This window comes from Ipomoea triloba, chromosome 5 (assembly GCF_003576645.1).
Source record: "Ipomoea triloba cultivar NCNSP0323 chromosome 5, ASM357664v1".
NCBI classification, from domain to species: domain Eukaryota; kingdom Viridiplantae; phylum Streptophyta; class Magnoliopsida; order Solanales; family Convolvulaceae; genus Ipomoea; species Ipomoea triloba.
In genome coordinates, this window is record NC_044920.1 from 25,321,421 (window position 1) to 25,345,838 (window position 24,418).

At 36.3% G+C, this 24,418-nt stretch overlaps 4 protein-coding genes and 1 long non-coding RNA gene across 5 annotated transcripts; 3 read left to right on the forward strand and 2 right to left on the reverse strand.

Annotated features, from left to right (window-relative positions):
- The first annotated feature begins 2,386 nt into the window (after nt 1-2,386).
- LOC116019562 (xyloglucan galactosyltransferase XLT2-like) lies at nt 2,387-4,406 on the forward strand. The gene has a single exon (XM_031259832.1). It carries the CDS (start codon nt 2,507-2,509, stop codon nt 4,031-4,033), a length of 1,527 nt encoding a protein of 508 aa, XP_031115692.1. The 5' UTR covers nt 2,387-2,506; the 3' UTR covers nt 4,034-4,406.
- Nucleotides 4,407-5,384: 978 nt separating this feature from the next.
- On the reverse strand, nt 5,385-7,002 carry LOC116019563. Its single transcript, XM_031259833.1, has 4 exons — nt 6,639-7,002; nt 6,457-6,552; nt 5,904-6,062; nt 5,385-5,784 (listed from the first exon to the last, which is right to left on the reverse strand). The coding sequence occupies exons 1-4, from the start codon at nt 6,858-6,860 to the stop codon at nt 5,740-5,742; spliced, it is 522 nt and encodes a 173-aa protein (XP_031115693.1). The 5' UTR covers nt 6,861-7,002; the 3' UTR covers nt 5,385-5,739.
- Nucleotides 7,003-9,911: 2,909 nt separating this feature from the next.
- On the forward strand, nt 9,912-12,847 carry LOC116019781 (cytochrome P450 81Q32-like). Its single transcript, XM_031260110.1, has 2 exons — nt 9,912-11,047; nt 11,698-12,847. Exons 1-2 carry the CDS (start codon nt 10,172-10,174, stop codon nt 12,313-12,315), a joined length of 1,494 nt encoding a protein of 497 aa, XP_031115970.1. The 5' UTR covers nt 9,912-10,171; the 3' UTR covers nt 12,316-12,847.
- Nucleotides 12,848-14,433: 1,586 nt separating this feature from the next.
- On the forward strand, nt 14,434-16,777 carry LOC116019782 (cytochrome P450 81Q32-like). Its single transcript, XM_031260112.1, has 2 exons — nt 14,434-15,342; nt 15,884-16,777. The coding sequence occupies exons 1-2, from the start codon at nt 14,467-14,469 to the stop codon at nt 16,499-16,501; spliced, it is 1,494 nt and encodes a 497-aa protein (XP_031115972.1). The 5' UTR covers nt 14,434-14,466; the 3' UTR covers nt 16,502-16,777.
- A 2,481-nt stretch (nt 16,778-19,258) lies between these two features.
- Nucleotides 19,259-20,052, reverse strand: LOC116018806. The gene is made up of 2 exons (XR_004098605.1): nt 19,898-20,052; nt 19,259-19,365 (listed from the first exon to the last, which is right to left on the reverse strand). It is a non-coding gene; the product is annotated as an uncharacterized LOC116018806 (long non-coding RNA).
- Between the last annotated feature and the right edge of the window lie 4,366 nt (nt 20,053-24,418).

Below are 24,418 nucleotides of genomic sequence, written 5' to 3' on the forward strand. Positions count from 1 at the left end.
CCCTTTTCCCCCCCCCCCCCCCCCCCACACACACAAGACAAACTCCTTATGACATTTTCTTGAAGAATTTTCCAATGTGCCCATGTATTCATTTGCCCTTAGATACTTTCGCATGTGATTTATGGCATAAATAATGTAATTAATATGCATTCTATATTTTTTTAACGAGGAAAATCGCAAACACTATCAAAGTGTGTAATGGGTAAACTCGTTTTTGTGTAATAACTCGCAAATCACACATGAAAGATAGATTCATTAGAAGGACCTCGTGCAACAAACTTGACTAATAGTTTAATAGTCCGATGTGTGTAAGAATCAAACTCACAACTAACATGTAATTCTAACTTGTGTCATATCAAAATATTTAATAAAAACTAGTTTAAAAATTATTTTTTCATATGACGGAATTTTGTACTTTGATTATGAAACTAATTCGAATTCCATTAGAGTCACATTGTATAGTTTTACTCTTACTATTCAATATTATGCCTCTAAGGTATAACTTATTCAACATTATGCATTTTTTAGAGCTGAACTTTGATATTACGATTTTATCAGAATATTTTTGTTGAAATAGAAAATAAAATTCAAACTTTTTTTATATATATTGTATGTAAGAAATAGTAGTTTTAAGTGTCCAACGTCACGTAAAGTAGGTAGCCAAAATTTATGAATTTTATTTATTGACTTTATATAATAAAGAAGAGAAGATGACACAAAATGCGAAGTTTGAGAAGCCATCAAACCCTATTTATTGGTTGGTAAACACAACGTGACACGTAATTTCCAAAAACTACGCCCAATCCCATTTAATTACGTTCCAAAACCAAACGTGAATCCCGTTAATACTTTGCTTGTTTAGCCGACACTTCCGCCTTCATCACGCTATGTGGGGCCGCTTAACCTTTTGGAATATTTTGCTTTGACCCAAAATATTAGGTTTCATCTTCAAACGTAACAGTTTTTCACTGCCTCTCTTTTTAGTGCCGAAAACGTTATCTAAACTCTCGTTGAGAGTTTGAATTTGTAACATTATAATTATTAAGTTAATATTTTATCAATTTGATTGAGATTGTCATCTCACTGCTTAAATCAAGAAGATCAATATTTCACTCTTTTTTGTTTTAAAGAGAGGTGAAGGAAATATTACAAAATGTGTCTTAAATTCTCAACCGGTCTAGTGTCTACATATCTTCAAATATTAATATATTAGTGCTTATAATAATATTAGATTTATACAATCATGAATCTTGTGTGTGGTAACAATATTTTTAGTTGATTAATTATTTAGTTCAACCTTAATAACACTTTGACCCAATAAAAGGTGGTGTGAAATTACTGATTTCGGCAAATACGAAGTAAATGAAATATTGGTGCGTAGTGTATCAGTGTATGTATCATGGGGGAATGAGGAGTCTGGCTTCACTGAATCATTGAGGGATGAACATATATAGGCCCATGGCGGACGACCAGTGGGACCCCCCTGGCCGGTTGGCGGTTTAGACGTTTAATCATCGCTCCACACTCAAGAGGGACCTCGTAGCTTCACTCAACTTATTACACCATTCGCTATAAAACCTGTGTTTCCATACCCTAAACCTAAAGTGTAAATCAAATGTCACGCTGTTTTTTTTTTTTTTATAATTATTTTTAACTTAATATTTTTTAAAAAAAAAACTTATTTAAGATTTATTTTGTCTTTTGTGAGGTTTTATTTGACATAAACATGATTGATTTTGATGTATGATTGAAAAAATATATAATCAAACAATAAAAAGAAAAAGTGATTCTATGATAGTTAATGTTGTTAATATCACTTTTATTTAGTTTTAATTTTTTCTTGCAAGGCAATTTGAAATTAGATTTTTTGTGAATATTAGTATAGCAAACTCAAAGTCTCAACACAGTAAAGCATATTTTGCGATTTTTCCCTTTCACAAGATCTTAAAATGAAATCATGATAGTAAGACTTCTATATTATTTTTCATAAAAAGTAAAAATGAGATTTTTGTTTATTGAATTATACTTTACTGTTCAACTTTTCTCACCCTACCACTCAAAGTAATTTTTAAGTGAAAGTATTTATCAAAGAGCTAAACATGGTATTAAATCTAAAAATGAAAATAATTTTGTCAAAAAAGGTTTTTTTTTTAAGTAAAGAAAAATACTTTTAAAGTTTTATTTTAAAATTTTTTTAAATTCTATTCGACAGAATTTATATTTAATGAAATAGAGACGCCTCATAAAGAAAAATTATGAAAAAATAAAAAATAAAATTAGAGAGGTAAAATAGTAAAACTAAAAAGGGTGGTGTGTCGGTGTAAAATAGGGGGTAACCCATTCTCACCTGTTCCGGTAGTGTCTCTACTGGACAGTTACATAAACCAAATCACAAGTATTGTCCGCAGTCTTCTCCTTCCTTCCTTCATTCCCTCTCCTCCCTCCCTCTTTTCTATCATCACTTCTTTCTACGGCGACTCGATTTCTCACTCGGGGCAGCCCTAAAATGCTGTCAGATTTTCGTTCCAATTCTCCCTCAGATCATCATCTTCAACCCTCCCCAAAACCCAAATCCTCCTATCACTTCTTCAGGAACTCCTACAATTCTTTCCAATCCCAAATCGCTGCTCATCCACGTTTCTGGCTCCTTTCTGGTTTTCTCTTTATCCAGCTTCTCGTCGTTTTCTTTACTCGGAATTCGCCGCTCTCTTTCTCTTCTCATGCGCAGGTTCAGCTCCATGTCCCCCCTCAAACGATTACGCTCCCCGCCGCCGTGGCTCAGCCGCCCAAGGACGGAGGAGGAGGATGTGAGTACGGTAGGGTTTATGTGTACGATTTGCCGCCGATGTTCAACGAGGATTTGGCTTTGAAGAATTGCACGGATCTGCATCCTTGGCTATGGCAATGCGGGCTGAATACTAATGAGGGGTACGGGATGAGGGCGACGGAGATGGCCGAGATCTTGCCGAGGAAATTGGCGAAGGCGTGGTATCGGACGAATCAGTTCTCGTCGGAGGTTATATTTCACCACCGGCTCCTGAATTACCGGTGCCGGACGATGGAGCCGGAATCGGCGACGGTGTTCTACATTCCGTTCTACGCCGGGCAGGCCGTCGGGAAATATTTGTGGATCGACGATATTGAGAAGCGCGATTTGCGGTGTAATATGATGTTGAAGTGGGTCCAGAATCAGACGTATTGGAGGAAATCCAACGGCTCAGATCATTTCCTAACCATAGGGCGAATCACGTGGGATTTCCGCCGTTTAATGGATGCGGAACAGAAATGGGGCTCCAGTCTCCTCAACCTCCCGGCGATGGCGAAAGTCACGCGCTTCATCATCGAGAGAGCCCCGTGGGACGCGTACGACGTCGGCGTGCCTTACCCCACCGGATTCCACCCCAGCTCCGAGTCACAGCTCCGCCAGTGGCAGCGCTTCGTGCTCACGCGCAACCGCACCAGCCTCTTCACCTTCATCGGCGCCACACGCGCCGACATCGCCGGCGACTTCCGCACCCTCCTCATCCAATACTGCCGCAACGAGTCCGACGCGTGCCGCGTCATCGACTGCGCCGTCACTCAGTGCTCCAACGGCTCCTCCGCGATCCAATCCTCCTTCCTCAGCTCCGACTTCTGCCTTCAGCCCAAAGGCGACAGCATGACCCGGCGGTCCGTCTTCGACTGCATGATTGCCGGTTCAGTCCCGGTTTTTTTCTGGAAAAAAACCGCTTACGATCAGTACCAATGGTTCTTACCGGAGGACCCGGAAAGCTACTCGGTTTTCATCGACCACGACGCCGTGAGGAACGGGACGTCCATCCGGGGAATCCTGGAGCAGTACAGCAAGGAAGATATCAGGAAAATGAGGGAAAAAGTGGTGGAAATCATACCCAAATTAGTGTATGCGAGGCCCAAAGAGGGGCTGCCCAAGGTGAAAGATGCGTTTGATATTGCGGTTGAAACTTTTATGAAAAGAATCAAAGAGGAGAAGGATTGGAACGAGTTCGTGAATGACATTGAAGAAAGAAGATGACTGCAATTTTTCTGCAATGTGGAGAGTCATGTATATACTGCTACTCCACTCCCTGTTGTTTGTGCTTCTTACGATTACTTCTGCAATTTCCTTTTTCGTTTTTTTTTTCAGATATTAAATATATATAAACTATACCCATAACTAGAGTATAATTGAGCAGAAATTATTTTTTCCCAATACAAGTTTGCAGAGACAATGGAACCAAGAGATTGTTTGCTTGATTTTGCAAGCTTTGGATTGAATTGATGATTTGTGTTTCAGAATTATGATGAGCAGTGTTGAAGAGAATTGTTGCTCTTGTCACCAAGAGCTTTGGTATATCTGGATTGAGATTTGAGAATGAGATTCAACCCCTAATCAGTATTTACAAGCAGCTATGCTATGTACACATTGCAGAGAATCTAACCTTTATTTACAAGCTACTATTATCTAAACATGTGCAATGTCCCTGCTAAAAGAGTGTACTGACCTAAACATGTGCAATGTCCCTGCTAAAGGAGTGTACTAACCTAAACATGTGTAATATCCCTGCTAAAACTCGGAGCATGAACTCAAGAAAAATCATTTAAGACTAAGAGTAGTCGAGGAAAGGTCCTCTCAATGCTCAAACGCCCACATTGGATATGGACCGAACTGTCTCACGACGTTTTGAATAGAGGGTAGGTTATATCATGGCCCAATTATTATTACAACGTTCTCTACCATAGAATTCGGCCTTCGGGGTAAACCTGGCGGCTTCTATGAGGAATGTGGCACAAAGGAGGCTCGAGGGCTTGTTAAGGAAGGCGGCAAGGGTAGACGAAGGGGGGAAACGAAATGCGTTTTCTGGTCCCCTGAACCGGGGGTGCTTGTGGGGGTTGGGGGAGGGGGTGTGCCAAGACAAAACAAGGGAATGAAAGGCCGCTTTGCGTTGGATGCTCTTTACACAATCAAACTTTTGTCGTCTTTACTTAAAAAATTGAACTTCAAACACTCCTTTTCTGGGAGTATTTATACACACATTCTATTATTTACATCACATGAATTTAAGAAGGTAACCTCCATCATTTAAGTCTCTATTATTAGAAACGAACTTCAAGAGCCAAATTATATTCACTCCATAATTCTCATGCCATAGACCTATTAGGTAGGGTGGCCGAGCAACCTTTCGGCACCAAGTACAGGCACTTGGCCTGAACCCCATGCCTAATCTTCCAACCAATTAATATGACTGAAAACCAATTTAGTCAAGTTAATTAAACAATTAAGACAATTAATTTTGTTGCGGGAGGTGTCAAATAACTATTTTGATTTGTTTGAACTAATCAAGACAAAGTTCACCAAAATCACACATTCGAGTAGCAGGGGTAACTTTTGAAATATCCAATAGAATATAATTACATAGATAATAATGAGCTGACACCATTGTAGAACAACCTACAAATAAATACGCTGGGGTCTAAGACACATTTCATTGATAACCATTAGCTTTCATTGTACACACACAATCACAACAAACAACATAACCTACACGACATTATAAGTAGACCATTTGGTGCCACAGATCAGGAATGAGAATGCTGGGATTCCAACTCATATCTAAGTACTAAATATTAAAGCAAATCTCTCACTTTTTATTCACTTTTTTTTTTTTTTTTTTTAAATTCTCTGCTAGATGGCACAATAATCTGATTCACCCTAGAGTACACTCATAGCCGCCCGGCGATCTAGTCACCCTCGCTCCGATTTGGCTTGGAAGAAGAAAACTGAACCTGAGGTTACAAAGATGCAACAAAAACAAAATTAAAAAAAAAAAAAAAAAGTGCATGTTTTAGATCAAATTAAAGTACAAAAAGCAACAGCCTTTCCAATTGGAGTATTATAATCACACCTGATCTTCAACGCTGGGAATCCAATCATTAGTTGCAGGATTACTCTTGAACACTGCAGCTTTGAATCCATTGCTGCCGTTTTCTTGGCCGTTGTTCAACTGAAACCCGAATCCATTTTCATCACCCTCCCTCACCACCTTTATGAACCCAGTTCCCGTCTGTCACAAGGGGTAAAACTTACCATTCATTTTCAGTCAAATGTTAACAACATAACATAACATTAGGGGCAATTTCTAAACTATTGGGCAACCACAACGAAATTTGATCAGATTTAGAATTCATAATTACAAAATTACAAGTTCAACTCTCCCCGGAGGGTCTATTGGCCTTCTGGTTTAAATTGATTAGTTATAGGCAACGTAAACTGATTTACCTTGCTAACTAGTGATTTATCTAATCAATTCTAATCAGACTGTTGACTTAGTAATTACAAAATTACAAGTTAACATTCTTGTTTAAATCGATTAATTATAGACAATTTAGGGTGATTTACCTTGAGTGGCACTCAAAAATGTAATGTTAACATCTTACTATGAAATGAAATGTACAAACCGTATGATGCAGCTTGTCAATAGAAACCAGTTCATCGTAATAGTGAGTCTCTACGAATTCCTCCTGCTCCGCTTTATCAGTTTCTGAAAATACGCCCTGATGATCAAAGAGGTAAGGTCGCATCAAACGTATGAACACAAAACAGCATAAATTATATGCAGAATCATATACTCATCACGGACTTGCGATTGGAGGGATTGGAGCTTTTCAAGTTCAGGAATAGGGATGTCTCCGGCCGGCATTGGGAGTGTTGAATCGGGCTCGCTCCGGTTAGGTTTGGCGGGTCTTTTGGGGGCAAGGGCGTCGAATTGAGCTCTGACTTGGCCGGCGATCTGAAGCTGCTGATCGGGATCTAAAATCTCGTCGCTCCGGCTGGGTTTGGACACCACTCGTCGTCCCACCATGGCTCACGTATCGATCAAATGACTATGCGGTTACCTGCCGCCGATTCTCGGAAAGGGAACGACTTATGTTTCTCCTTCAGCCGTCGCAATGGACAGTGTTAAGAATTCTCGAATTTTCCTGAGTGACAAAACTGAAAAGTATTGCTGCGAAAAATATGAAGAAAATTGAAAACCAGGGGCCGCCAAAAACCGCTTTGGGTTCGGAGCATACCAGGATTCAATCATTATCGAGGACAAAGATTTATCACTCATAATTCAGTATCTACCGACTAAAGTTAATAAAATAGGTTATTAGAGCTGGTTAATAATAACCATAAGTCCATAACCAATTTAGTAAAGAGTTAAACTGATTTATCTCATTGTGATTTTATGCTAATGATTACAAAATAAAATTATTAAATACACATTTTCAAATAATGATTACAAATTTTTATCGGTCACTCAAAAGGAATTTGACACAATATTTGTTGATGTTGTAAATTGGCAAATTATGCTATGGATCCGGGTCCACCTTCACCAAAGTGGACCCATGTCAATGTTCACAATTTAAAAACTCGATGTTCACAATTTTATAACTCTATATATAAAATTACATTAGTCAATATTTACAATTTTTGAACTCCATATTCTCTATATAATTCAGTTCCATATTTAAAATTTGTATTATACCATTGAATATACAATTATAAAATTGTGAATATAGAATTCTGAAATTGTGAACATAAAGTTCTATAACTGTGGATATAGAATTAAAAAATTATAAATATAAAATTCAAAAACTATGAACATAGAATTTTAAAATTATAAACATGAATATGGATTCAGGTGGACCTGGATCCAACTGGTTGTAAATTAGACCCTGTTTTTCCATTTCACCAAACAAATACCTTACTGAATAAAAGTACAAAACAAGGCCCAGCCCATAAATAAAAAAATTTCTGAAAATAAATACGGAGTATATATCTCTAAGGCTTCTAGGATGGATTGCCCGCACATTCAAGAAATACTATATGAACTAGTGATATAATAGTTAGTAAATTAACAGGAGAAATTTTTACATGAAAATGGTTATGGATCATTTTAAATGGTACTCGTATTAACTATTTAGTTAAATTTTACTATATTTAGCCTCTATTTGACATGTTTAACATATACATTTGCTTAAATCTGAGGAGTGTTTGGTTCAAGTTATACAACATAACTAAAAGAATGTGAGTTTTGTAACGTTGTATTTTCATGTTTGGTTCATATTATCTTAGGCTATCTTTATTAATGCAATAGTCTGGAATAACTAGTGAATTACAACTCTATTGTACCGCAATTGGTGCATTGGTCTTTGCCGCGTTAATGCTTTTTGCTGGTTGGTTTCATTATCATAAAGGGGCTCCAAAATTGGCTTGGTTTCAAGACGCATAATCTATGTTGAATCACCATTTGGCGGGTCTACTCGGATTGTTTTGGTACTTTCAAAATGACATGGCATGCTTTTTGTGAAAAAATGATTTTTATTATTTTTTTTATTTGCTTGCATGTATTACATATTTGCAATCATGGGCCTATATTTGCAATCATGGGCAGACCCACAGTGGGGCTGTGGGGGCAGTTACCCTCTCCCCCGCCCCAACCCCATATATAGCACTTGTGTGTGTGTGTGGGTATATATATATATATATATATATATATATATATATATATATATATATATATATATATATAGTACATGTTTAGAGTATAAGTAAAAAGTGCATATATAAATATATAAGTAATGAAAGATGAGTTAGTCAAGTTGGTAAGTCACTCTTCTCTACTTAAGTTAGTGTGTGATTTATAATGTGTTTTTTTTTATTTAATTTGAATCATTTTATCAAAATAATTATGTTTTATATTTTGTTATTAATATTTTTTATAAAGTGTTAATTTATTTTATTTTTCGTCTATATCGAATAATATTTATGTCTATGCTTACTAAAAGCATGCACATCAAATCATTTTTCACGGTTTTTTTAAGAAGAGCGTGCCAACATGGAGGAAAGAGAAGGAAGAGGGAAAGGGGAAAGGGGAAGAGGTGCTCCTACAAGAGAAGGATTTTTTGCATAAAAGTGAGACCCACTTTTCATTGCCTCCCGTTGCGCAACAGAGCGTCGTTGTCACAGTTGTGCCCAACGGACGGGTTACAGGCGCTGGAATTATTATTATTATTATTATTATTATTATTATTATTATTATTATTTTGTTAAAATCATTTTTTTTTTGTTCTCTATCCTTTCATATTCTTTTTTTCTAATCACACATACGAAAAACTCCTCAAAAATCATAAAAAAACACAACTATTATGGATGCTCATGCTCTAAGTGATTTTTTTTTAATTATAGAAAATCACCATTTTTAGTCTATCAATTGTTTTTCAACTGTCAATGTAGTCCATAGTTTTTAATTTCAACTAATTTGATTCTCGAATTTGTTTAGAATATTGTTAATTAAATCCTTTCAAGGGACCAAAGGATGATTTCTTCATTTTTAAAATCTCATCAGTTTAATCCTTGAGGGTGTGCTCATAATCTTTGATATATATGACCTACTAGGCGTGTTAATTGGAGTTTTTTTGTCTCATTCTTTTTCATCCCTTTTCACTTTTCTGTTTCATTGGACAAAAAATATAACAAAAAAGTCAACCATGATTGATGATGCTCTTACAAGAAGTTAAAAGAAGATGGTTGCAACTTTCAAAGCGTCTCAAGTTGGTTGTTAATATAATTTTTATATTAAAATATCTCTAGTATGTCCAATTATTATTTCCCTCACTAATGAATAATAAATAAATTAAAAGTTAGAGGAAAAAAAAAGTACATCAAAAGAAGTTTGGAGTTGCTTTCATATTCGACAATCATTTAATATAACAACAAAAAATGGACTCACGCACTAGAGATATTTTAAAAATGAGCTCATTTCTTGTCAACTTGTTGATATCGGCTATGTTTCCTGGTCCTTTGATTTTTTATGTTTTTTTTTTCTTTATATGATGAGGGAAATTCAATAACTATTTGAAGATGCGTATTGAAAAATTTAGTTCCAGAGAAATCCATTTCGTGTGCTCCTAATTTTTGTAGACAAAAGTATTGGTTTTTTCCAAACCTTAACAACACGACAGGCGACCTCAAAATTATTGAATAGATGGATTGATTTCCAGTTATGTGGACTTGATTCAATGTTATTCTTTCTGCGTGTCGTAGTGAGATGATTGCCAGGCAACGTTGTTCAATTTTATCTTGATTTAAGGTTGCTAGGCTGTTGTGTTAAATTAGCTCCAGAAAATGGATATGGAAGCCACTGTGCTAACCGGGATTTTGATAATTTCCCTATCTATCCTCCTCAAAATTCTCCGATCACCCCGGCGTCGCCGTCTTCCGCCGTTTCCGGGGATACCCATTCCTATAATCGGCCACCTCCACCTTCTAAAGCCGCCGCTTCACCGCACTCTCTACCGCCTCTCCGAGATTCACGGCCCAATCATATCTCTCCGGCTGGGGAGCCACCTTGTCGTGGTCGTCTCATCGCCGTCGCTGGCGGAGGAATGTTTCACTACCCACGACGCCGTTTTCGCCAATCGGCCCCACACTCTCGCCGGGAAGTACATAGGCTACAACGACACCACCTTGGTGGGTCTCCCTTATTCCGACCAGTGGCGACACCTCCGCCGCCTCAGCGCCCAGGAAATCTTCTCCGCCGCCCGCCTCAACTCCTTCCTCTCCATCCGACAAGACGAAGTGAAGCATCTTTTGCAGGGCCTCTACCGAGATTCGAAAACTTCGTTTGCCAAGGTGGAGCTTAAGCCGAAATTAGGCCAAGTGGCGTTCAATGTAATCACGAGGATGATTGCCGGGAAGAGATATTTTGGGGAAAACGACAGCCAGGACACCAAGAATGTTCCGGAGCTGATTAACGAGGTTCTGGAAACCGCGGAAGCTTCGAATCCCGAGGATTTCTTCCCGCTGCTTAGGTGGTTGGATTGCAGAGGCCTGAAGAAGAAACTGGCGAGTCTTGGCCACAGAATGGACGCTTTCCAGCAATCGCTGATTGATGAACACCGGCGTGAAAAGAGGACGAGTACGATGATTGGGCATTTACTGTCCCTCCAAGAATCGGAGCCGCTGTTCTACACCGATCTCACCATTAAAGGCCTTATCAATGTACGAATCTTTAACTCTAATCTTCTATTATAATTACCCTGATTTCAACTTCACATATGCTAGAGTCTTTCTGATTTTAAGAGCATAATCTTTGAATATTTTCCCTATTCTAGGTTAAAGTTTGGATCTTTAAGGCATTTTCTGTGTGCCATGGGGCCCATGGCTATGAAATTTTAGGTTAAAGTTTGAATCATCCGAAAGCTTTTGATTATGCTGTTTGTTGGTCTGTGCCAAATTAGTAACATGACACTACTGACAGAACTGGAAATACCTAACCAGAAATTTCATTTGAATTAAGTTGTTGATTTAAAGATCCCCTGTTCTTATAATACCTTACTCTTTGGTGGCAAGATAAACTCTTAGCCTTGTCTGAAGGTGTGCAGTAAATTTCGCTTTGTTACCTAGTCGACAAAAAACTACAAGAAAGTAAACCAGCCTAGTTATCTATACATAATGAACTCAAATAAGGAAGGTCAATAGGCCATTCCCTCTGAAGTCAAAGTTGTAACAGTCAATAGTCTGACTAACTTGGCAAGTTGCCCCTTATATTATACTGGTATTATATCTTATTCTTAACATTCTGGTATGTGTATTATTAACTTCTCGAAACATATTTAAATGTTTAATTTTAACAAGGTTTTTGTGTGCAGAACATGATAGTTGCAGGTACAGATACATCAGCGGTGACAATGGAGTGGGCGATGTCAGCATTGCTCAACCATCCTGAGGTGATGAAGAAGGCCAGAGCTGAGCTTGACAGAGTTGTTGGTTGTGGGCGCGTAGTTGATGAACCAGATTTGTCCGAATTACCTTATCTTCAGTGCATCATATCTGAAACCTTTCGTCTGTTTCCAGCAGGACCAATGTTATTGCCACATTATTCATCTCAACCCTGCCAGGTTGGTGGCTACGAGATTCCTAGCGACACAATGTTGTTGGTTAATGCTTGGGCTATCCATAGGGATCCCGGCATTTGGGACGATCCAATGAGGTTCGTGCCCGAGAGGTTTGAAGGCAGAGAAGGGGAATCTTCTCAGCTGCTAATGCCCTTTGGGATGGGAAGGAGGTCGTGCCCTGGTGCTGGACTTGCGCGACGCATGATAGGTCTGGTCTTAGCCTCTCTAATACAGTGTTTCGAGTGGGAGAGGGTCACCAAAGATCAGGTTGATATGACTGAGGGCAAAGGGCTAACCATGCCCAAAGCTAAGCCATTGGAAGCCATGTGCAAATCGCGCAAAGAAATGCATAAGTTTCTTGCATTATCCTGATTGGCTTATGCAGAACTTGTAATTTTCTAAGTTTTAATCCTCTCAAGATTCACACTTATTCCCACAACCTGCTATTGCTATTAATATCAGTCTCTGCAAAACTATGGTGAGTTGGTGTTTGTAGAGTAATATCACCAGAAGGCTTGAAACATACAAGCCTTATAGCAGTTGGAATAGGTTTAATTAAGTGATAATGATGTTTACCTCCATTCACATTCATTCATATATATATATATATATATATATATATATATATATATATATATATCACCTCCATATTCTGATCTTTCTTGCATATGTTCTTGATTTTTTGAATTGTCAATTCTGTCTGTTTGTTATGCTCCTCTAGTTTCTACTAATTGAACATATTAGTCATGTTATGTTTTATATTATTTATATTATATAGTTTGTATCTAGTGGTTCCTATTCAGTCAATACTAGACTCCTAGAGGATAGGAGATATCAGTGTAATCTCTAGTACAGGGACTCTGTAATCGTTTGTTACTGAATAATCAAGATTAACATTCTCATATGGTATCAGAGCCATGCAAAAGGTTATGGGTTCGAATCTCCGCGTCACCCACATAAAGAGACTTCCACGTGTTGCGCTCGGAAATCCACCGCACACGTTGAGGGGGCGTGTGAGCGTGTTGCGCTCGGAAATCCACCGCACACGTTGAGGGGGCGTGTGAGCATATGGTATCAGAGCCATGCAAAAGGTTATGGGTTCGAATCTCCGCGTCACCCACATAAAGAGACTTCCACGTGTTGCGCTCGGAAATCCACCGCACATAAAGAGACTTCCACGTGTTGCGCTCGGAAATCCACCGCACACGTTGAGGGGGCGTGTGAGCGCGCTCGGAAATCCACCGCACACGTTGAGGGGGCGTGTGAGCATAAATATAATATGTGCAATCCAACTATCAGCTTAGGCTTTTAGTTGAGATGGAGCACATGCTGAGCAATTAGACTCTTCAACTTTAAAAAACTCCAATTAGACCCTCAAACTTTTATTGTGGAGCAAATAAACCCTTTAACCTATTTGTGACCTATAATTCCAGGTCAACAAGAATTCCGGCCAACTCCAGCGATCCTTCGACAAAGTTCCGGCGAACAAAACAAAACCATCAACCACCGGCGACGATCGCCTAGATGGCGACCAAATACACAACTGTTAGTCAGTTTCATTTTATATACAATGTAGTTTCATTACAACACAACTACAGTATCATTTTAATATAAGTACAGTTTCATTTGACAATATACACTCAATATGTGAGACATGTTATTCAATTTCTTTTTATACATACTGTAGTTTCATGTCAGCAAAACTAAAGTAGCATTTCTATTCAACTGTACTTTTATTTGACAATATGCACTCAATATGTGAGTCATGTTATTCATTTTCATTTTATACATACTGCAATTTTATTTCAACACAACTAAAATATGATTTCAATTAAATTACATTTTCATTTAATAATATAAACACAATATATGACACAGTTTCATTTTAGATACATTGTAGTTTTATTTTGTTATGAGCGCACAAAAAATACGAAATTTGTTAAAATGTAATGGCCGCGGCTTCTTTTGTCGTTTTCGGATCATGGTCCACAAAATTCTATCGACCATGGTCGACGGAATAACAACCGCATGATGGCTATGTTTTGTTGATTTTTATGTTTTGCACACATAAAAGTGGTGTTAGATGCCGGCTGTTACTTGTTAACAATGCTGCCAAACCAATCCATTTCTAATGCTCCTAATTTTTGTAGACCAAATCCAAACCTTAACAAGACGACAGACCTAAAGAAAACAAAATCCATTGCAAGTTTTGAAATTGACATTTTATAAGTTGTTTATTAATTTTTTAATTCGTAGGTACTTTTTGTGATTCTTTTATAAGTTACAAACATAAAATAAACTTTATTTTTAACTTTTTCTTAAATCAAAGATGATTTTTATTGTATGGGTGGATAGGTTTTCAGTTGAGTTGACTTGTATCAACGTTTTTCATGCTGTGTTGTGGACTCGCGGTGAGACGATTACCAGAAACATAACTACTTCATCTGCCAACATTGTCCAATTTTATATTTATTTAAGGTTAGTCTGTTGTGTAACTTGTGTTAGCTCCAGGAAAAGAAAAAAATGGATATGGAAACCACTGTGCTAACGGGAATTTTGATAATTTGCCTATATATCTTCCTTAAAATTTTCCGAACAGCACGGCGTAACCGTCTTCCGCCGTTTCCGGGGGTACCCATTCCAATTATCGGCCACCTCCACCTCCTGAAGCCGCCGCTTCACCGCACTCTATACCGCCTGTCTCAGAATCACGGCCCAATCTTCTCTCTCAGGCTGGGGAGCCGCCTTGTCGTGGTCGTCTCATCGCCGTCGCTGGCGGAGGAATGTTTCACTACCCACGACGCCGTTTTGGCCAATCGGCCTCGCAATCTCGCCGGGAAGTATATAGGCTACAACAACGGCACCATGGCGGGACTCCCTTATTCCGACCAGTGGCGCCACCTCCGCCGCCTCAGCGCCCAGGAAATCTTCTCCGCCGCCCGCCTCAACTCCTTCCTCTCCATCCGACAAGACGAAGTGAAGCATCTTTTGCAGGGCCTCTACCGAGATTCGAAAACTTCGTTTGCCAAGGTGGAGATTAAGCCGAAATTAGGCCAAGCGGCGTTCAATGTAATCATGAGGATGATTGCCGGGAAGAGATATTTTGGGGAGAACGACAACCAGGAAACCAATAATGTTCCGGAGCTGATAAACGAGGTTCTGGAAACCGCGGAAGCTTCGAATCCAGAGGATTTCTTCCCGCTGCTGAGGTGGTTGGATTGCAGAGGCTTGAAGAAGAAGCTGGCGGCGCTTGGCGACAGATTGGACGATTTCCAGCAATCGCTGATTGATGAACACCGCCGTGAAAAGAGGACGAGTACGATGATTGGGCATTTACTCTCCCTGCAAGAATCGCAGCCGCTATTCTACACCGATCTCACCATTAAAGGCCTTATTAATGTACGAATCTTTAACTCTAATCATCTACAGTATTAATTACCCTGCTTTCAACTTCACATATGCTAGAGACTGCTAGAGCATAATCTTTGAATCTTTAACCCATTCTAGGCTAAAGTTTGGACCTTTAAGGCATTTTCTGTGTCCCATGGCTATGAAATTTTAGGTTAAAGTTTGAATCTTCCGAAAACTTTTGGTTATGCTGTTTGTTGGTCTGTGCCAGATTAGTAACATGACACTACTGACAGACAACTGGAAATACCTAACCGGAAGATCCCCGCTTTGTTACCTAGTTGACAAAAAATATAAGGAAGTAAACCAGTCTAGGTTATTTATACCTGATGAACTCAATCCATGAAGGTCAATAGGGCATTCCTTTCAAACTGGTAACTTTGTAGTTACAAGTCAATAGTTTGACCAGCTTTGCAAGTTGCTCCTTATATTATATTACCTTATTCTTACCATTATGGTGGGTAGTACTATTAGCTTCTTGGAACATATTTAAATATTACTCCTTAATTTTAAACAAGATTTTTGTGTGCAGAACATGATAATTGCTGGTACAGATACATCAGCAGTGACGATGGAGTGGGTGATGTCAGCATTGCTCAACCATCCTGAGGTGATGAAGAAGGCAAGAGCTGAGCTTGACAGAGTTGTTGGTTGTGGGCGCTTGGTTGATGAGCCAGATTTGTCTGAATTACCATATCTTCAATGCATCATATCTGAAACCTTTCGTCTATTTCCAGCAGGACCAATGTTATTGCCACATTATTCATCTCAACCCTGCAAGGTTGGTGGCTATGAGATTCCTAGCGACACAATGTTGTTGGTTAATGCTTGGGCTGTCCATAGGGATCCCGGCCTTTGGGACGATCCAATGAGGTTCGTGCCCGAGAGGTTTGAAGGCAGAGAAGGGGAATCTTCGCAGCTGCTAATGCCCTTCGGGATGGGGAGGAGGTCGTGCCCTGGTGCTGGACTTGCACGACGCATGATAGGTTTAGTCTTAGCCTCTCTAATACAATGTTTTGAGTGGGAGAGGGTCACCAAAGATCAGGTTGATATGACTGAGGGCAAAGGGCTAACCATGCCCAAAGCTAAGCCATTGGAAGCCATGTGCAAAGCGCGCGAAGAAATGCATAAGGTTCTTGCATTGTCCTGATTGGCTTATGCAGAACTTGTAATTTTCCAAGTTTTAATCCTTTCAAGATTCACCCTTATTCTCACAGCCTGTTATTGTTGTTTATATCAGTCTCTGCAAAACTATAGTGAGTTAGTGTTTATCATTAGCTGCAGATTTGCAGAGTAATATCACCAAAAAGCTTGAAACATCAAAGCCTTATGACAGTTGGGATAGCTTTAATTCTGTGATAATGATGTTTAGCTCCTTTAACATTCATTGTCAGGAAATATATATCACATCTACGTTCTGATCTTAGCTTGTTGCATATGTTTTTGATTTTTGAATTAGCTATTCTGTCTGTTTGTTATGCTTTACTAATTGAACAATAATAATTTTGTGTGAGACATGGTATACTTTTTAGTTAAAATGTAATATTAAGTACATAGGAAAAATGACATTTTAACTAAAAAGTATTATTCGGCTCACGTGGGATAGTCTTATACAAGACTTATTCATTGAACAAAAGAAATAGCTCACTCCTTAAGGCTCCTAAACTTCAACATTGCAAAGGATGTTGTCTAAGTTCGGCCGCATCTCTTCTAAAGGCGAACATGACTTAAATCATTAGTTTTAAGGTTAGAATAAGGTTACAAAGAATTGGCTCTAAATTGACCCGATGCTCAAATAGTCATCCCCAATCATAGGTAGTGTAATACTCACTAATTTACATTTACCTTTGTAAAATTCTCATTCTATTTACATAAGTGGATATAGTGGTAAAATCTTACTCCTTATTTGTTTAGAGTGATAGGTTGAATTCAAATTTAGTACAAAATGTAAAATAACAATATATAAAACTTTGAGAAAGAAATTTTATAAATAAAATAGAAAAATAATATATATTTTGCATAGTTCCTACGATAGTATAATTTGTTATGTTTACAAAGTCTGTAGACATATATATAGGTTTTTTGAATTTGTAGAGTATTAAAGATAATTTTATTAAGTTTTATATTTAAATGAATATTTTATTGAATTTGAAAAGATCAACAAAGATTTGTAAAAATTATGTCTGTATATTACCATATTATATTAATGTTTACTTCTATATATACAAAGATATAGTAATGGTTAATCGGTTATTATATGTCAGAATCATGATCAAATCAAAACTTAATTAACATTTAACACTCCATTAGTATAAAATACAAACAATTTTAGATACATTACCAACTTCAAACTCTTTCCAACACCACCAAGTCTCTAGGTAGCTTGAGAATACTCTTCATTCCTTCCACTAAACATGGCTAATAGCCCTAAATCTCTTGCCATTTTACTTATAGTATTACTGGTTAATTTGTTAATTGTTTTGGATACTATTGAAGCTCGTCCCTTAGATACTTTGAAACTGCATAGCTCTATCATGGGTGTCAAAGAAAATGTATGGAGGTACTGATTTATTGGTTCGATCAATAATTCTGGTCCCAGCCCTGAAGGAGTAGGACACCATCCCTTCAACCAAGCAGCCACAAGCAAGGATTAATAAAGCTAAAATCCGGTTATATTACACTGGGGGAAGCATAAAGCCACAAAGGTTTTATTTGTTAGTTTCATTATTTTATATATGTCGCACTAGAGAAATAAATTAAAATGTTTTATTTGAAAGAGCTATGTGTTTGAAAAATTATATTGTTCTTTCGAAAATTTGTATTTACTATTATAAATAAAATGAGATGTGGCATTTTGGGAATAAAATTATTTATACAAAATGTCATTTAATTTTTCCAAGTATAATTATTGACGTAATCTTTTTTTCTTTTTTTTTTTTATAGTAATATTGACCTTATTACAGTATAGTATCTGTTCAATATACTTTATCAATCAATTGTGTTGAGCACATATATATAATATATCAGCTTAGACTTTTAGTTGGGATGAAACACATGCTTCAATTTGGTATCAAAGCCAAGGTCATGAGTTTGAATCTCCACGTCACTCGATAAAAAAGAGACTATGGTCCACACGTTACTTGGAGCCCATGAAAAAGTAATCGCCCCGCACATGTTTCAATTAGTTGTAGCCCAAAGAGTCAATACTACCCCACCACCGGCTAGTTCGGTCCTTTGACCTTCCCTCAAGGAGATTCATAAAGATGCCGAGTTAGCGACCTAAAGTTTATTTATTAGCGGCCTAGCGGTAGAGCTGGAAAAAAAACACATACCAAAAAAGTTTGTTTGTGTTCGCTTATTAAGATTTTTAGAGTATTTAGATTTGTCATTTGTTAAGGTTTTTTAAAATTTTGTTTGTTTTCGTTTAATTTGTTAAATATTCGTTAGTGTTCATTAACATTAACATTAACGAACGTGCTTCTTAACATTTGTGAATATGTTAGTTTGTTTGGTCAATTAAATGTGTCCGTGAATAAGCAAGTAATTTTATTCAGTTTTCAAAAAAAAAAAGTAATTTTATTCACGAACGCTAAACTAACTCTTAATTTATTTTTTTAATTAAATATGGATCACATTCTGTCATATCAAATAGTGAAAATTCATTGTCCTAGTAACATAATCATTATTCTAATCATTACTTAACTACCTACTCTTACCCTTATCACTACATATTTATACGAATTCATTTGTTACCATCCAGAGGCGGAGCCAGAAAATAAGTTGAGTGGGGGCGAAGAAGCAAAGGTAAATGAATTCAAAACTGTTCAAAATATCGTCGTCGAACCCTATCTCTATCATTAATATGATATTCATAAATGCTTTTCCTTTTAGCCGGATCAACTTCAAGTTCATCTATGTTAACTTCAATACGAGGCCTTGTACTAGACACTTCGGGACTACCTTGACTAGATGAATCCTCAAAAGTTGATTTTCTTTTAAAGAATTTGTCCATAACTAATCAACAAATGAGTAAATCACTAATTAGAAAATAGCATTATATCAATTAATCAATGAATTGACTTTATATCAATTAAGTAAATACACATTAACAGAATAACACATATCAATTAAGTATTTAAGTATATCAATAAATACACATTAACAGAAATTACAGAATAACACATTATATCACATTATCACTAATTAGAAAATAAATTATTAGTAGACTAGCAGTGATAGACAGTAACAGTAGATAGGTAATGAACAATCACTAATTAGCAATTTAGCAGTAAATAATCCACAATAATTACTTAATCAACAGTGCTAGACAGTATACAGACTCATAGTATGTGTTCATGTTCTTACTTAGCAGATTCCTAATTCAATTGTTAGCAGTTTAGCACTTAGCACTTGCAATTTAATTGACACCCACTGACCCACAGTAGACAGCAAGACAACAATTAGTAATCTAGTATCAATTATCAACTATCAATTGAATTAGGGAAATTTATGAAAACAAAAAATTAGGGCAATTGGGCAAACAAACCTGGTGGAGTGATGGAGGCGTGGAGGCGTGGACGGACGGTGGAGCCGTGGGCGAGGGTGGCCGGGCGGAGGGTAGAGGCGGACAGGCGGTGGCTGTGTGCCGGTGTGGCGAGGTGGTGCGGTGGCGCGGTGAGTGACTGAGTGGCGAGGGTGAGAGCCGAGAGGAGAATCGCGATGGAGGGCGGAGGAAGAATAACAAATAAAAAAAATTATATATATATATATATATATAACAGCCCCAAAACGACGTCGTTTTGGGGCTGTGTAATTTTGGGCAGTGGGGGCAGCTGCCCCCACTGCCCCCATGTTCCCTCCGTCACTGTTACCATCTTCTCTTTATGTTACTCACCATTATCAAGTTTCTATATTCCCTAACATTACCAACTTATTATAGATATGTCAATATGTGCTAACCCAGCCCAAATGGGTTAGCCAGTAATGGGTCAAGCACAATAGGTCGTAGACCGTTTATAATACGTGTTGGATATATGTAGATATGACTTACTTTTTAACGGACAAGTGGGTAAATGAGCTAACCCATCAACTCATTTTTCAGAATGTCAAAATTACTATATTCAAAAACAAAAATTATATAATTTATTCAAACTGAATATATCTAAAAATATTTTAAATATCATGTTTAAATAATCACTCAAAAGTTTATTATTTTTAAAAAAATTTGAAATTAGATTAGTCCTAACTTTTTACAAAGTTTGTTTTCACGTACCTAATCTATATATATTAATTTGCATGAATTTGAAGCAACTTGAGTTCAACTTCCAAGTCAGATTTGGTCATTGACCATGACTTCCAATATGCAAACAATAAAGGGAACCGAAAATATGTTTAAAATTTTGTATTTTTCATCTGATAATGGTAGAATTCGTCTTTAAGTGGCTCACTTTTTGTATTTAAACTATTAATCTATTATTGGTGTTACACTTTCGTTCCTTTACTAACAAAACATTAAGGACAAAAAGTGAGCACAACAAGTTAACTTAGGGATGAAAAGTGTAAAACCAATTATAACTTAGGAACGGAAAGTGAGCAACCAATACTTAGGCACGGATTTTACAATTATCTTATAATTTAGGAATGAAATTAAAATACAATTTTTTTCTAAAGAAGAAGAAGAAAAACCATGTTAGAATGTAGACTAATCCAACCACATGCGATCATCAATGCTCCAATTGTGTGGTTGTTGGCTGTACGATTCGCATGCTTAAGACTTGCAGTTAAAAGATCTTTAATCTTTTAAGCTTCCATTTTCTTCGCTGGGAACAGAGACGTAAGATGTTGGAACAGAGATTTCTTGTGTCAAAGTTCAACATTTGACTCGTCAAACCATGAGAATTGTACATTCACAATGTGCGTGGTTTTGGAAACCAGGCATTATGTACTGTACGTGTGACACATGTTCGGGCTAACAATTACTCCGTATTTTGAATCACCTCTGCTATTGAAAAATTAAGACTAAATTCTAGTTTTGGTATTACATTTATACGTGATAATTCACTTTTAGTCTTTTTTATTAGAACATCTTTATTTGGTTCTAATATTATTGTGGCATGGCCAATTTTATTTCCTGAGCAATAAAATCGTTTAAATATCGTTAAATACAAATATATTTCAATCTTTTTTTTTTATATACAAAGTATGTTGAACCGCTATATTTTTTATATTTATTTTTTTGAAAACTTTCATAATTGAAGACCGAAATGTCATTGTATTTGACGATATTTAAACTGATTTGTTGATAAGGGACCAAAAATGGTCATGCCATAATAATACTAAAACCAAAAGTGGATGTTCTAATAAAAAGAAACTAAAAGTGGATTGTCACCTACAAATCTAAGACCAAAAATGAAATTAACTCAAAAATTAATATCCTCAATATTTTGTCCTTTAATTAGACCATAATGATGCGAATAAGAATTAGTTAGATAATACTACGGCTTAAATGTGTCTTATATAATTAGAGTATACTCAAGACACATTGTAGTTTAACAAGCAAAATACTATTTTGAATGGGATCATATAAACTAATTTGGTCAAAGTGAATTTAAATTCTTTTATGATCTGTTCGGTTCGTGCAAAAAAAAACTGAATTTAAATTTCATAGAAAAAATTACTTGGAACATTCATTCCATTGTTTGGTTAATAATAAGAAATACATTGTTGACAATAATTAGTATAAATATTTAAATGTCCTTACATAGTAAAAATAAATATCGATAATATGGGAAATGATGTTGTAACCTTTTCCCCAAAATTGTGTGAAACTAAAATACCAAAGTAGAGCAATAAATTATATGATTCATTTTCTATTAAGGGTGTGTTTGGTTATGGAAAATGTCTTCAGGAAAATGAGTCATTTTCCATAAAATATTTCTATTTCCCGTGTTTGATTGCATTCTAGAAAATTATTTTAGTGTGTTTGGTTCATTTTTTTGAAAAATGAGCAGAATTGTATAGTTAAACATTTTAATTGTTTTGTTTAGAATATAATAATAATATAAATGGTGGTAGTGGTGGTGGTGGCGGTGGTGTTGATGTGGTGGTGGTACGTGGTGATAATAGTAGTGGTGGTGGTGATTGTGATGCTAGTGTGGTGGTGGTGGTGGTTGTGTTATTTGTTACTCCGTATATATAATAATAATAATAATAATAATAATAATAATAATAATAATAATAATAAGTGGTGGTGGTGGTAGTGCGGTGATGGTGGTGGACAGTGGTTGTGGTGGTGGTGGTGACGGGGACGTGAGTGGTGGTGGTTGTAATGGTAGTGTAGTAGTGGTGGTGGGGGCAATGGTAGTGTGTGGGTGAAAAAGGTCGTAACAAATCTGTGTTGATAATGGAAAATTACTTTCTCGAAAAAGATGAGAAGTTATTTTTCAAGAAAACAAAAGTAATTTCTCTTTGAACATAAATCATTTTTAGGCTAAAGATTTTGTGGTCTAGTGGCACCCAGTGTCTCGATTAACATTCTCACATGGATGATGGGAGTGAGTTCGAGCCTTGATGGAAGCAACTGTCATTATATTGTACTAAAAACATCATTTTTTTAATTTTCCACCAATCAAAGTAAAATTCTTCTTTTTTTCTCAAATTCAAAGAAAAGAATATTTTCATATGAACAAAAAAAAAGTGTAAATTAGTATATATGATGATGGATATATTCGAAGAAATAGATGAACATATGGACGGTAGGTGTGGATGCCTTTCAGAAGTTTCAATGCAATGCTTGACAATACATAAAACAATTGCCCAAAAATCGTTGGCAGTGACAATGCATCATATTACATATCACCTGTTGGCAGTTAGAATTCAAACGAATTGTTTCCCAATTCCAATTTTAGTTAATTAGTTTCATGAGTATAATGTTCTTTTTACTTTTAATTTTTAAGGCTTTAAAAAATAAAAATAAAAAAATTATAACTTATGATTCTTCCGGTAAAAATGATAGTGAACATGTGAAAGAAAGATAAATGATATTTTTTTTTTTTTACTTACATTATTAATCTTTGTTCTCCAAGTTTTTTTTTTTTTTTTTTGGTCAAATGAGTATAATAACATATTCATCTTTGAGAGAAAATTTTAGTTTTAGCTCAACAGAGACTTCAGGAGCGGGGTCCTGTGGGCTTAGGATTAATTTGACGAAATTGGGATCACCTAAGTTAAAAATAAAATAAAATAAAATATTTTTTTCCTAACAAGAAAATTATATTAACATGTCTAACGGATTCTAAACGTGTTATCATGTCATATCGTGTTGAGTAGACCAAAAACCTATTAACTAAACATAACTATTGTGCCAACCAATGTTTGTGTTTGTGTTTGTGTAATTGTGTTCGTGTTTACAATTCTAACTCGTTAGTATTAACGAGTCATGCCGTATCGTTATTGTGTCACCCCATAATGAACCCGTTTACATTAATTTCCCTAAGATAAAGATAAATATACAACTATACAAGACAACAACTTATATAAATATGGGTCTCACTTAGACCGTCTCACGGTTCTTTATCCGTGAGATGAGTCGCGTCAAATTTATACTAAAAAATGTAATACTAATTAGGAATTAGTGTTTATTACTTACAGGGGAAAATGTAATACTTTAGAAGACAAATAAGTAATGTTGACAAGTGTTTGTTACTTATAAGAAAAAATATAATACTTTTGAATCCAAATGTAAAAGTATTACATTTGTGTTCAAAAGTATTACATTTTTTATATAAGTATTACATTTGATCTTGACTTCACCTGTCTTACGAATAAGGATCCGTGAAACGGTCTTACACAAATTGTAAAAAATATTACATCTTACATCAAAATGTAAAAGTATTACATTTTCCTTCAAAATATTGCATTTTTTCATATAAGTAATATAAACATTTTATTCATGATTTAATATTATATTTACTTGCTAGTATAAGTATTACATTTCATCTTGACCCGATCCTTTATGAATAAAGATTCGTAAGACGGTCTCACACAAATTTTTGCCTAGTTTTAAATG